At 53.9% G+C, this 14734-nt stretch overlaps 1 protein-coding gene across 14 annotated transcripts in view; it reads right to left on the reverse strand.

Annotated features, from left to right (window-relative positions):
- The window catches only part of PTPRS (protein tyrosine phosphatase receptor type S), a 135815-nt gene that overhangs the window by 53869 nt on the left and 67212 nt on the right, over positions 1-14734 (reverse strand). For all 14 annotated transcript variants that reach the window (XM_055371359.2, XM_055371358.2, XM_055371357.2 and 11 more), the window contains exons 5-6: positions 7177-7365; positions 184-294 (exon numbers count right to left, since the gene is read on the reverse strand). In XM_055371359.2, coding sequence (XP_055227334.1) covers positions 184-294; positions 7177-7365 — 300 coding nt within the window. The remainder of the gene's footprint in view (positions 1-183; positions 295-7176; positions 7366-14734) is intronic.

Here is a 14734-nt window from a genome sequence, read left to right on the forward strand (position 1 = left end):
CAGGCAAGGAAACTAAGGCCCAGAGAGGGACGCCGCCTCGGCCAAGGTCCCACCGCGACCGGGGAGGGGCCTTCCTGCTTGGGTGTGCAGGGGACCGGGGAGCCCGGAGGCGGTGAGCCCGAGGAGGGAGGGGGATGGGACGGGGCGGGTCCCTGCCTTTGACCTGGACACGGCGTTCCCTACCTCGCACGTAGAGGTTGGCAGGTGAGGAGTAGCGCACGCCGGCGCTGTTGGTGGCCACACACTCATATTTGCCCTGGTCGGTTTCCTCACTGCTTTCAATCTGCAGGGCTCCTGTGGGAAGACGGGAGAAAGCTTGGTCTGTTAGACGGGGGCCCAGGAGTGAACAGGGAAAGCTCCCCCACCAGAGTGCTCTCTGGCCTGTCTCCTGTGCTGGCTGGGCCAGAGAGGCAGATAAGAGGTGAGAAAACCTGGAAGCCCTAGCTTGGCCAGGTCTTGTATAACCTCCACCCCCACATCTAGCCCCACCAGGGCCTGGACACACCAGATTCCCCAGCAAATTCTCCACTCACAGTGGAAAAGCAGCTGGTCATGAGACTGCTGCTTCATGACTGCCAAGTTGAATTACAAAGATGGAGAAAAGTGTGTTTGAGAAAGCACTAAGTGATGCTCTCCTGGCCAGAAGGAAAGAGTGGGTTGGCATTCACAACTCATAACCATCATTTGATAGATCCAGGGACCTGAGGGGGCCCACCACAAATCATGTGAAAATTCAGGGAGCTGGTGGTTGCTTTGTTTCATTAGGTGCCCGTGAGTAAATGAACATGGGTCTGGGTTCCTCAGTTGTGTTTGGAATCCTAGTCCTCAAAGTCCTCAACGCCCCTAAGTAAATGGAGACAGGGTTGTACTTCTTCAGGTGTGTTTGAAATTTCAGGATTAGGTTGTACCCTGGGGCAGCTAAAGTAAAAAACGTTGACGCTGGTGTGTATCAAGTATGTTTGAAATCAAAGCCATGGATCCAAGCCTTCTGGCCTAAAACTGATTGAAGAGAAGTCAGAATTTCCCCAAGTATTTTAAGTCATCTAAATAAAAGCCTGAATTTACCTGCTTGTATTTAAAACCGCAAGCCTGAAGTCAACATCCTGGTGCTCACGAGTAACTGAATGGACTTCTTCAAGTGTGTTTGAAATTATGGTCCTAGACCCAATTCTATGATGCTCATAGGTACACAGGATTAGTTTAAATTTTCAAAAGTATTTGAAATCAGGGGTCTGATTGAAAGCCTCTTATACTCACAAGTAAAGTTGAGGCTAAAATGCCCCAAGCCTGGATCAAAGAATTTGTTGGTCATGAGTAAATAAAGATATAAAGAAGAGGGCAATTTTTCAAGCATATTTAAAATCACAGGCCCAAATCCAAGGTCTTGGTGCTCATGAGTAGATGAAAATAGGACTGATTTCCCCTCAATACATTTGACAAAGACTTCACTTTCCATGAACATATAAAAATGAATGAACCTTCTCAAGAATATCTGAAATCACAGGCCTTGATCAAACACTACTGTGCCCATGAGAAAATGAAAATGAGGCCAAGATTTCCCCAAAGATATCTGAAACCACATGCCTGAAACAAGTCCCTCATTTTCACAAGTAAATGAAGCTGAGTATATCTGAAATGATAGGCCTTGATAAAAACTTGAGTGCCCACAAATAAAAAATAAGGCAAAAGTTTCCACACGTATGTTTGTAATCACAGGCCTGGATCAAAGTCCTTGTTTTCATAAGTAAATAAAACTTAGTGTAACATATCTAAGTATGTTTGAATCACAGGCCTGGACCCAAGTGCCTGTCGACCATGAGGAAATGAAGATGAGTGAATATCCCCAAATGTGTTTGAATCACAGGCTTCAATCACAGCCTATGGCACCAGGGGTCCAAAAATCCAGACTGAGCTTTCCAGCCTTGTTTGTGACTATCCCACAGAAATGACACGGACCCACAGATTGGGGGATTCTCTCTGGAGGTCATGGATAAAGACTCCGCCCCCATAGAGCACTGCCTATTCTCCCTTGACCTCGAGATTCTGGGAAGCAGGCAGTATCTCCCCATCACTAAGGAGGCCCAGAGAGGGTCAGGAGACTGCTCTAGGTCACACAGCATTTGTAGCAAAGGTAGGGCTGGACACTGATTCTTCCCCAGGTTCCCACTCAGGCCTTCTCTTGGCTCTTCTCTGAGGCAGCAGTTGGGTGGGGGGTAAGGGATGGAGCAGACCGACCTGAGAGCGCATGTCTCTATGTGTCCTTGGGTTAGAACCTCCAGATCAGAAAGAATTGTGGAGCTGGAAGGCCCACTTTGCATGTTTTTTTTTTTTTTTTTTTTTTTTGAGGAGTCTCACTCTGTCACCCAGGCTGGAGTGCAGTGGCATGATCTTAGTGGCTCACTGCAACCTCTGCCTCCCAGGTTCAAGTGATTCTCCTGCCTCAGCCTCCTGAGTAGCTGGGATTACAGGCGCCCACCACCATGCCCGGCTAATTTTTGTGTTTTTAGTAGAGATGGGGTTTGACCATGCTGCCCAGGCTGGTCTTGAACTCCTGACCTCAGGTGATTCGCCTGCCTCGGCCTCCCACAGTGCTGGGATTACAGGCGTGAACCACCGCGCCCGGCCTGCATGCTCATTTTAGAGGTGGCTAAACCACATGGGGCTCCCAGCACTCTGGGGGTCTTGCCAGGTAGGGTCCTTCCCAGAGGGGGAGACAGCCCCCCGCCTTCCACAGCCAGGTGACCTGAGGTGTCACCTCGGCCACATTCAGCCCCCTGGCCACAGACAAAGACACAGACGCAGAGACCGGACTAACACTGAGTGGAACAAAGGTGGTGGCAGGGCGGACACGCATGGAAGGGGGCCTGGGGGCAGGCCCTGTGGAGCCTGAGGGGCTGAGTGGGCAGCAAGAGCGAGCGTGAGTGGGTGGGTGAGTGAGGAGCCTCTTACCTCGAATCGGAGTGCTTTCTGTAAGGGAAGCAGAGAGAACCAGGTGAATGTCACAAGGCGGTCGTGGGGGGCCGGGGGGCCCCAGGGAAGCTGGGCTGGGCCGTAAGCCAGGCCTCTGCACTCTGCCCCAGGGAGGGGATCGAGCCAGCCCTGGGCATACGGACCCTGCGGGCTTTGCTGAGGAAGCTAGGAGAGGCCTCCTAGGAGCAGGGTGAGGTCTGAGGGCTTGTCAAAGCAGGAGGGTTTCCTGTAGAAGGCGGGAATCTCTGGGGGTGGAGGGATGGAGTCTAGAAGCCTCTCTGGATGGGTGAGGGGTGTCTCTATGCCCAGGGAAGGTCTGTCAGCCTGGCCCTTTGGTGGCCTTCCCTCTGGGCTGAGGGAGGGAGGTTCATCACCCCCCCTTCCTTCTTTCCTTCTTAGGGAGCCCAGCAAGAGACTGCTTTCAAGTCCAGACTAGGAGGGGACAAGGAGCAACAGGAATTATCTTGTTAGAGACAGGGAGGTGGGTGGGGTTAGTGCCCCAGCGCCGGGCATTAATACAGCCAAGGAAGGGTGTCACAGACAGGCCGAGTAGGAGGGACGGGGAGAGCCTGGCAGCCTTCTTACCAAGAGGAAAAGAGGAAAGACCTGTTTATCTGGGCCTTGGAGGCAGGGATGGTTAACTGCAAAGCAGGAAAAGGTGGCTCGGGACTGGAACGTTACCCCCTCTGCTCATGATCCAGGGAGAAGTTTTGGGCCCCCTTCTCTCTGCTGCTGATGGCCGATAACTTGATAACTCAGCTGGCTGGGGCCAAGAAGATCCCAAGACCTCGATCTGCCAGGAGTGGCCAGACACGTGAAAAAGCAGCTCCTACTGCGTGGCCCAAACCCATTTTGCAGACGGGCCAACTGAGGCTCAGAGGGGAATCTCTGAGGTCCCATCATGAGGCAGGGGTGGGCACTGAGCCTAGCTCTCCAGCCTCCTGGGATGAGGAGCTTCTGGCCTGAACTTTTTGGGGTCCCTGAATTATCTTTCGAGGTGTTCTCGTGAGGCCACTCTGCACCCTTTAGAGGGGAGCAAATGGAAGTTTGCCTAAAGTTACACCCCGGAGAACTGGAATCCGAGTCAGCGGAAATCCAGGCTGGCCTTTGCTAGGACACTGGGATGACGATGGTGGAAGTTAGGGTTAAAGAAAGTCTTTTCAGGCCGGGCGTGGTGGCTCACGCCTGTAATCCCAGCACTTTGGGAAGCCGAGGCAGGTGGATCACCTGAGGTCAGGAGTTTGGGGTACCAGCCTGGCCAACATGGTGAAACCCCGTCTCTACTAAAAATACAAAAATTAGCCGGGTGTGGTGGTGGGTGCCTGTAATCCCTGCTACTCAGGAGACTGAGGCAGGAGAATTGCTTGAATCGGGGACGTGGAGGCTTTAGTGAGCCGAGATGGTGCCACTGCACTCCAGCCTGGGTGACAGATTTAAGACTGTCTCAAAAAAAAGAAGTCTTTTCAAGTTGGCCAAATCACTCAGGGCTTTTCTATTAAGTGGAAACAATGTATCCCTCAGCCATTAAAAGGTGTTCCACCTCCCACCCTGAGAGAGATGAAGGGACTGATATCATAGGCTGTTATCAGTCACTCTCACTTTAGTATAAATTAGTCCCACAACTGATTTCAGGAGATTCAGGCTGAATGCTGAGAAAAGTGGATGAGAAGTGCCCAGTAGCAGCTAGGCTGGAAAAATCTCCACTCCACGCCCAGCCCCAGCCCCCAAACTTCTGTAATTAAATCCTTTTCCAGCAGGGCTAAGGCCAAGAAGAAAGTGCAGGAGGAAACGTTGTTAGGTGCGAAGTTCCATGAGCCGGAGGATGCCTCTGAACCCCCCTCAGCCTCCACTTTGAGGTCTGCCTGGCCTTGTCTCTTTTCCTCTTTTCCTTTGGGTGGACTTGTCTCTTTTCCTCTTTTCCTTTGGGTTTCTTTCTCTGCCGCACACTAGTGCCAGCTGGGGAGGGCTGAGGGGCCAGTCGTGGGGAGGAGGGAGAGGGCGTTAGTAAACATACCAGGCAGAGTGGGTCACAGTTACCATCACGGTGGCTGTTAGTCTGGTGAGGAGAAGGGGGCAGAAGGGGCACAAAGGGGATGGGGCGTTAGTTGTTGACGTGGTGATGAAATCAGACTTACCAAAGGTTTCTGAACGTTTACAACAGGAGGATAAGAAAAGAGAACAGGAACATTAACGGGTGGTTACGAAGAATCCTATGTCCTCATTGAGGAGGGGGGGGCAGGGGAGGGGAGGGGGACGCTCAGAATAATAACAACAACATTTCTTATGGTTCCTAAAGTGGCTTATGTTCACTGAGCACCTAGCAGGCGCTAGACATTCCATCCTGGAGAGGTCACCAGAACACAAGGAAATAGGCATGTTTTATGGGGAAACTGAGGCCACCGCTCCCCCCGCTTGCAGAGGCCTATGAGCTGCAAACATCCTCAGCCAGGGTGGGAGATAGGAGGCGATTTGTCCCCCCAGTGTGAGGTCTGAGTCTCTCCAAGGAAGACATTCTGGGCTCCACGTCTGATCTTTTTGGGGCTTGGTTTTCACTAAGGAGGAGGAGCAGAAAGCGGAGAACAGGTAGGTAGGCTCTTTGGTGGGGGGCAAGGATGGGCAGTGAGTGCGGGGCGCTGGGGATGATTCGGGGAGGGACTGCTGCAAAGGGGGCTCCGTGGCGGGATCCTCGGAGGAAGGGGAGAGAGAAAGCAAAAAGAGGGGTGTGTGGAGGTGCGGGGTGATCTCAACAGTGACCTGAATGAAGGCAGGGCGTCAAGCCCGGCACAACTGAAAACAGTAAATCCGTGACACACACAAACACGCATGTGCAGCCACACGTGTGCTCCCAATGTATGGAGACACATCCCCACCACGTGTGTCCCCACGCACGAGCACTAGGGAGGTGCAGGCTGAGAGGCGCATGTGCGGATCACTGCCCTGTGTGCACAGGCACGGGAGTGACTGCAATGTGGGTGCACGTGTGGCCGAGATGCAGGCGGACACTTTGCTCCGGGCGGGGGAAGGGAGGCCCGTGTGTGACAGCAGCCAGGCCTGCACACCTGTGCCCACACGCGGGAGGCAGGCCAGGCCGGCACAGGGAGCCCAGACATGCACACGTGGACATGTCGTGAAGCGGGGGGACGACACACACGCAGACACAGCCCCCCAGACAGATGGACCCGCAGATGGGCCATGTGGGTGCTTTGTGGAGACACAATGGTGGAACCACCCGTCTCCAAGGCTCTGTCCCAAGGTCTCCCTAGCCCAGCCAGGGCCTGAACAGACAGGCTGGACTGCCCGTCTGTGCCCCCTTACAGACCTGAAGCCCCGCCATCACCTCTCTTGTCTTTGTCCCATGATGTTCTTACTGCTCAGCCTTGGAGAAACTCTCTCCCTGTAGTTTTCTATGGCTCCCCATCACCTTACTTGTCACCTCTGGACACCTGCCATTGCCTTACACAGCTTCCACTACTTCTGCCTGTCTGGGCCCCACTGTATTCTCACTGGACATGCCTAATGCTTCTGTAGAGGATGCTCTCTCTCTGCCACCTTCCATAGCTCCCTATTACATACCCATTGAAGCTGGTCTCCCCTTGTCACCCTCCATGGCTCACCGACACTTCTGCCTGTCTGTCTCCCATTGCTTGGGCACTGCCGATACCCACCATCCTTGGCGGCTTTCTTTCTTTTCAGAGATGAGGGTCTTGCTACATTGCCCACGCTGGTCTCAAACTCCTGGCCTCAAGCAAGCCTTCTGCCTTGGCCTCCCAAAGAGCTCGGATTATAGGCATAAGCCACTGCGCCCAGCCCCCTCAGTGGCTTCCTATCACCCACAACTGTCTGTGGGTGACAGCTGTGATCTCACTGCCTGAGCATGGGAGACACTCTCCCCGCCCATGGCCCTATATAACTCCCCATCCTTGTGCGTGTCTGCATCCATTATATCTTCACTGGCCAGGTGTTGAAGCACTAGTCTTCTACCACCCTCTATAGCTCCCCAGTACTCATGCCCACCTGTGCCCCCTAATATTCTCAGTGTGCGGCTTTGAAGACATTTGACCCCACTCCCCCAGAGCCAACGCCTGCCACGGCCACACACTGTCTCTGTCTGTCCTCCAGTAGTCCCCAGAACTTGGGGCCTGGAGATGCTCCCCACCCCCTGCTGCCCTCCAAGGCTCCCATGTCCTGTCAGCCACCCTCACTCACCCGATCGCAGCTGTTTGATGCGTCCATTGCTGGCACTAGGATCCACAGGCAGGAAGTCCTTGAACCAGGTGATCTCAGGGTCAGGGTTGCCGCTGGCTGCACAGAGCATCGTGGCTGTCCGTGTCCGCTCCACCACCTTCAACTGTGGGCCCATGTCGATGTTGGGGAAGCCAGAGGGCAGCTGGTCCTCTGAGGGCAGAGACGTGAGAGAAATGGGCATGGTTCTGAGCACTGCACAGCCACTCCTGAGCCTGGGGCTCAGGGACTGCCCGGCCACGGGTCCAGCTCCTCCCTGGCTGCGTGACCTCAGCCCTGGGTGCCATCCTTTACAGCCAGTTCTCTTTCTTTTTTTGAGACAGGGTCTTGCTCTGTTGCCCAGGCTGGAGTACACTGGCACGATCATAGCTCACTGCAGTCTCAACAACCTGGGCTCAAGTGATCCTCCTGCCTCAGCCTCCTGAGTAGCTGGGACTACAAGCATGCGCCACCATGCCTGGCTAATTTTTAAAATTTTTGTAGAGAGGGGGTCTCGCTGTGTTGTCCAAGCTGGTCTCAAACTCCTGGCCCCAAGCAATCCTCCCACTTCTGCCTCCCAAAGCACTGGGATTGCAGGCATGAGCCACTGCACCTGGCTGGGTCCCTCTTCTGTACAAGGGGGAGGCTCGTGTGAGGGAGCTGAGCCAGCTAGAACGGTATTTCTCACTGGGGGGTGACTCTGCTGCCCTAGGAGACACTGGGTGATGTCTGGGGATATCTGAGGTTGTCACAACTTGGGGGTCAGGACTTGGGGGTGGGTGCTCCTAGAATGGACTGGGTGGGGCTGAGAGATGCTCTACACCCTGCTACATATAAGCACAAACCTGGCCCCAGGGTCCACAGTGCTGAGTGGGTTCATTTACAGCAGCCTGAGGATGCCTTTCTTTTTATCTTTTATAAAATGTTTAAAAAGAGATATATACATATAAATCAGCTGGACGCGGTGGCTCATGCCTGTAATCCCAGCACTTTGGGAGGCCGAGACAGGTGGATCACTTAAGGCTAGGAGTTTAAGACCCAGCCTGGCCCACATGGTGAAACACTGTCTCTATTAAAAACAAAAATTAGCCGGGCATGATGGTGCTTGCTTGTAATCCCAGCTACCCGGGAGACTGAGGCAGAAAAATCACTTGAACCCGGGAGACGGAGGTTGTGGTGAGCCAAGATCACGCCACTGCACTCTAGCCTGGGCGACAGAGTGAGACTCAGTCTCAAAAAAATCAAACTAAAAATAAAAATAAAATAAATAAAATATAGAGATAGGGTCTCACCATGTTGCCCAGATTGGTCTCGACCTCCTGGGCTCAAGGAATCCTCCCACCTTTACCTCCCAAAGCACTGGGATTACAGGTATTTTACAGGTATGAGCCACTGTGCCTGGCCCAGAGGACACCGTTTTTATTTTTTTGTTTTTTTTTTTTTTGAGATGGAGTCTCACTCGTCGGCCAGGCTGGAAGGCAGTGGCATGCACTCCACGCCCAGCTAATTTTTGTACTTTTAGTAGAGAAGGGGTTTTGCCATGTTGGCCAGGCTGGTCTCGAACTCCTGACCTCATCATCCACCTGCCGTGGCCTCCCAAAGTGCCTGGATTACAGGCGTGAGCCACCGCGCCCACCTGCCTTTCTAAACATAAACCACACTGCTCCCCCGCTGTACACCCTTCTGTGGTCCGGCCACCCTCAGAAGGAACCCCGCCTGCTTGCCCGCTGCTGGCCCCTGCCACCTTCCCTCCTCTTTTTCTCTCTGGCCCAGTCACCCTGGTCCACGGCTCTCAAAGTCATCAAGCCCCCTCCCTCGGGTCACCTGTTCTGTTCCCTCAGCCTGGAATCCCCGTTCCCACATCTGTCTACTGATGGGAACACCACCTGGGACTAGCTCCAACTCCCTTGCTCTAAATGCCCCCACACTCCTCACTGTCCTCTCTGCAGCAGGGAACTCTATCTGTAACGGTGCATCTGCGTCACCACGGCGTCCGTAGCACCCAGCGCAGAACCGGGCATACAGCAGGAGCTCAATCAATGAACAAACAACTCAATCCTGGTTGAGCACTCAATCCTCCAGCACCAGGTGAGTGAGTGGCACCAAGTCTCCAGCGCTCAGTATCCCTCTTGGGTGGTGAGGTTCTAGCTCCCCTTCATGGTAAATGGAGACCGGTGGTGATGTGGGGCCGGGGGGGAGTGGGGACGAGGAGGAGAAACTCAGGTCCCTGGAATCTCCTGGTCCCAGAGCTCCCTGAGCGGTGGGAACATGCTTCTGGGCTGAGGTGATGAGGTGAGCCAGCTAAGTGACGGGCTGCCTTGCATCCAGGGTGCTCTACAAACCAAGATGGGCCAGCCGTGGGGGCTCACACCTGTAATCCCAGCACTTTGTGAGGCCGAAGCAGGTGCATCACCTGAGGTCAGGAGTTCGAGACCAGCCTGGCCAACATGGTGAAACCCCGTCTCTACTAAAAATACAGAAATTAGCCAGGAATGGTGGCGGGTGCCTGTAACCCCAGTTCCTTGGGAGGCTGAGGCAGAAGAATCGCTGAAACCCAGGAGGTGGAGGTGGCAGTGAGCTGAGATCGTGCTACTGCACTCCAGCCTGGGCGACAGAGCAAGACTGTTTCAAAAAAAAGAAAAAAAAGGGATTAGGAAACAGCCATGTAGGGCAGACTAACAACCGTGCCCCCCCTGCCCCCCCCCACCCCCCCAACTCCACTCCAATGGACAAGTGACAAAAAAGTGACAAATCGCAGTGCTGTTAAGACCAAGAAATAGGCAGCTCCTCTGCATCTGGTAGGAATGCTGGAGTGGAGGGGGTAAAGGGCTGCAAAAACAGCCCTGTAGCTGTTTTTGTTAATAAAGTTTTATCAGCCGGGCACGGTGGGTCACGCCTATAATCCCAGCACTTTGAGAGGCCGAGGCAGGTGGATCACGAGGTCAGGAGATCGAGACCATCCTGGTGAACATGGTGAAACCCCGTCTCTACTAAACTACAAAAAAGATTAGCCGGGCTTGGTGGGGTGGCACCTGTAGTCCCAGCTACTCGGGAGGCTGAGGCAGGAGAATGGCGTGAAGCCGGGAGGCGGACTTGGCAGTGAGCAGAGATCGCGCCACTGCACTCCAGCCTGGGCAACAGAGCGAGACTCCACCTCAAAATAAATAAATAAATAAATAAATAAATAAATAAATAAGTTTTATTGGCACACAGCCACGCCCATTCGTTTCTCAGCTTTTCCAACACAATGGCAGAGTTTTGGGTTGTTGCTGCGACAGAGACCGTCCAGCCTGTAAAGCCAAAAATATTTACTTCCTGGTGCTCTGGAGAAAAAGTGTGCTGCTTCCTGGTGTAGACAATGTTTCTGTTTGTTTAAAGAATACACATGTATTTGCTTACAAAGGCCCAGATGGGACATGGGGCACAGGGGTGGGTGGCTGTGGACAGAGGTGGGCAGGAGGCCACCATCTTGGGAGGAAACTGAGCCCCAGGCAAGCAGCAGGAAGGCAGGAGACCAAGACGGGGCAAGGGAGAGGTGGGCAGGATGCAGGGAGGGGAAGCCAGAATCAATCCCTGCCTCCCCAGGGTTACGAGAGAGTGGCAGTTCCAGCTCGGGGGTCACTGCTTGGATGGGAAACGCCCCAGTGGAAAGCCCTGAGCACTAACAGCATCCCAGGCGCAGCGCAGGCAACGGAACCTGTGATCTCCTCCAAGCCTTTTCCATAGAGGGGGAAACGGAGGCACAGGCAGTCACACACTTGTCCCAGGTCATACAGCCAGCATGTAGCAAGGATTTGAACCCAGGCCTGGCTGAGCTCAGAAGAAGCTAAGCGGGACCGGCTGCAAAAGCCCTCCACTCAACCAGGTCTGAACCCATCGGGGCCCTGAAGGGGGCATGGCTGGATGCTGTCTGAGGCGGTTCAGGCCTCTTGTCCATCCTTTCTGGGCCAGGGACCTGGACGACCTTGAAAGTGGCTCTGATTGGCTACTGATGACATCATCGGAGATGAGGGCCAAAATGACTGGGCCTCGCTCAATTGGTCTTGGTGCCCACAGCTGGGTCTGTCGGCATCCCCGTGTCTATGCATGCCCGTATGCCTACGAGGGAACCCTGTATTTCATTCCTGCGTGGGTACATGTGTGCCGCATGTATGTGCTCACGCTTGCCCCTGTGCCCACGTGTCCACGTGCGAGCAATTCCCGTGTATATGTGGCCCCGCAGGGGTCCCCATAAGCATGTGTGGACAGCAGCCAGCCAGGGTGCAGGGGGAGGTCTCGGCCGCCTGATGCTACCGAGAACACCTAATTAAACAAAAATGTACATCGCGAACCACACTCTGCCCAGTTCCTCGGAGTTTAATTAAAACAACAGTGCAGGAGGCGTGTGTGGGGTCCACAATCAGATGGCAGAGGAGGAGGAAGGCAGGGAGTGGCCCTGGCAGTCCAGATGGTCCCCCACCAACTGCCAGGGACTGGCCGGAGGTGCCCGGAGCTCAGGGCTGGTGGCAAGGTGGGTGGGGTCGGGTCAGGGTATCCGAGGCCCCGGGCCCCAGCAGGAAGGATGAGCTCCCAGCCCAAGCAAGCCCTTCCAGGCAGCCGGAGAGGAGAGAGAAAAAGGGTGTGGGCTGGGCACGGTGGCTGATGCCTATAATCCCAGCACTTTGGGAGGCTGAGGAGGTGGATCACCTGAGGTCAGGAGTTCGAGACCAGTCTGACCAACGTGGCAAAACACTGTGTCTACTAAAAATACAAAAATTAGCTGGGCGTGCTAGTGAGCGCCTGTGGTCCCAGCTACTCAGGAGGCTGAGCCAGGAGAATTGCCTGAACCCAGGAGGCGGAGGTTGCAGTGAGCCAAGATCATGCCATTGCACTCCAGCCTGGGCAACAAGAGCAAAACTCCGTCTCAAAAAAAAAAAAAAAAGAGTGTGGATGGGCGCAGGGGGCATTTTTTTCCCAGACTCCGGGGGACCGGGCAGTTGATGGCTTCACGGCTTGTCCTTTTAATACCCTGAGTGCTCAGAGTGCAGGCTGGCTTGGGGCAAGAGGAGGCAGGTTGTTCTGTCCCAGCCTGGGAAAGGTCAGGGCAAAATTATCTGCTAGGAAGAGCAGGGCGGGCCACGGCAGGCCTGACTCCGCCCCCGCTCCTTCCTCCATCCCCCAGCAGGATGGGCTCCAGGACACACGCAAATGAAATTGTGGGGTCTCTCGTTAGAAAAGTATTAAGACTTTCCAGACCACAATAGCAGAGCTTTTATCTTTTCTTCCCCCTCCCCCCGCCCCCCTTTTAGAGACAGGGTCTTGCTCTGTCACCCAGACTGGGGTGCAGTAGCATGATCATAGCCCACTGTAGCCTTGAACTCCGAGGCTCAGGCGATCCTCCTGCCTCAGCCTTCTAAGTACTTGGGACTATAGGCAGGCACCATTACACCAGGCTAAGTTTTACATTTTTCTTTTTGTAGAGACTTGGACAGTGAGGCATGGGGTCTCTATGTTGCCCAGACTAGTCTCAAACTCCTGGGCTCAAGTGATCCTCTTGCCTTGGCCTCCTGAAGTGTTGGGATTACAGGTGTGAGCCATGGCACGTGGCCAGCAGCAGAGCTTTAAAAAGCATGGGGCCTTTCTTTTTCTTTTGAGATGGAGTCTCCCTCTGTCACCCAGGCTGGAGTACAGTGGTGCAATCTCAGCTCACTGCAGCCTCCGCCTCCCGGGTTCAAGCAATCCTCCTACCTCAGCCTCCCAAGAATCCGGGAGCTAGGATGACAGGTGCACACCACCATGCCTGTCTAATTTTTGTATTTTTTGTAGATCTGGGGTTTCACCATGTTGGCCAGGCTGGTCTCAAACTCCTGACCTCAAGTTGTCCACTTGCCTCGGCCTCCCAAAGTGCTGGGATTACAGGCCAAAGCACAGGGCCTTTCTGAGGGAGTGATCCTGGATGACTGTACAGGTCACTCGCCTGTGATGCCAGTCCCAGTTTCATGGGACCAGAGTCTGAAATCGAGTACCCCTAGGGCCGCTGTGATAACCCCTCCCAGGGCTCCAAGCTGGTCACAGCTGGGCTGCCCTGGAGGACATTGGAATAACCTCATCTTGGGAAGCCACATGCAGGGGTCACCTCTCAGCTAATGGCTGGCAGTGGCTCATATACATGACTGGGATGTCTCTGCAGGTGACAGGTGGAACCCACTCACCTGAGGGCTGCAGAAGGATTGGTAACAAGCATCTTACTAAACCAGAATCGTAACAGTGATGAACGTAGTAACGGGGAAGTAGAATTGACCAAATATGGCATTGTGCTAATCTCGCTCCCTGTATCACTCACTCATCTGGTCCACGGAATTACCCCTTGTGGTGAGAACCATTATTACCCGATTTTTTTTTTTTTTTCCTGAGACGGAGTCTTGCCCTGGTCGCCCAGGCTGGAGTGCAATGGCGTGATCTTGGCTCACTGCAACCTCCACCTCCCAGGTTCAAACGATTCTCTCCTGCCTCAGCCTCCTGAGTAGCTGGGATTACAGGTGCCCACCATCACGTTCAGCTAATTTTTGTATTTTTAGTACAGACAGGGTTTCACCATGTTGGCCAGGCTGGTCTTGAACTCCTGACCTCGCGATCTGCCCGCCTTGGCCTCCCAAAGTGCTGGGATTACCGGCGTGAGCTACTGCGCCCAGCCATTTCATTTTTATTCATTCATTCATTTATTTTGAGACAGAGTTTCGCTCTTGTCGCCCAGGCTGGAGTGCAATGGTGTGATCTCAGCTCACTGCAACCTCCGCCTCTTGGGTTCAAGCAACTCTCCTGCCTCAGCCTCCTGAGCAGCTGGGATTACAGGTGCACGTCACCTCACCCAGCTAATTTTTGTATTTTTAGTAGAGACGGGGTTTTACCATGTTGGCCAGGCTGGTCTTGAACTCCTTGACCTCAGGTGATGCACCTGCCTCGGCCTCCCAAAGTGCTGGGATTACAGATGTTTGAGTCCCTGCACTCAGCCCGACTTTAGAGATGAGAAAATTGCAGCTCAGAGAGGTTCATTAACTTGCCCTAGGTCACACAGCAACCAAGTGGCAGCCAGGACTTGAGCTCCACAGGCTGGGCCCAGTGCTAAGACCAAACTGCAGTGGAGAAGGCAGCACAGAGTGGTTGGGCAAGGGTTTGTAGGCGGCTGTTTGAAATGATGCTGAACAAAAATTTGTTCACAAAATTACTTCCTCATTATAAAACAGCATCACTCAGACAGCCCCCTATAAACCCCTTGCGACTTGTTCAAGAAATGCATTTAGGCTGCATGCAGTGGCTCATGCCTGTAATCCCAGCACTTTGGGAGGCTGAGGCGGGCGGATCACTTGAGGTCAGGAGTTTGAGACCACCCTGGCCAACATGGTGAAACCCTGTCTCTACTAAAAATACAAAAATTAGCTGGGCGTGGTGGCAGGTGCCTGTAATCCCAGCTACTCGGGAGGCTGAGGCAGGAGAATCGCTTGAACCTGGGAGGTGGAGGTTGCAGTGAGCTGAGATAATGCCACTGTACTCCGGCCAGTGCAAC

This window comes from Gorilla gorilla, chromosome 20 (assembly GCF_029281585.2).
Source record: "Gorilla gorilla gorilla isolate KB3781 chromosome 20, NHGRI_mGorGor1-v2.1_pri, whole genome shotgun sequence".
In the NCBI taxonomy this organism is placed as follows: Eukaryota; Metazoa; Chordata; class Mammalia; order Primates; family Hominidae; genus Gorilla; species Gorilla gorilla.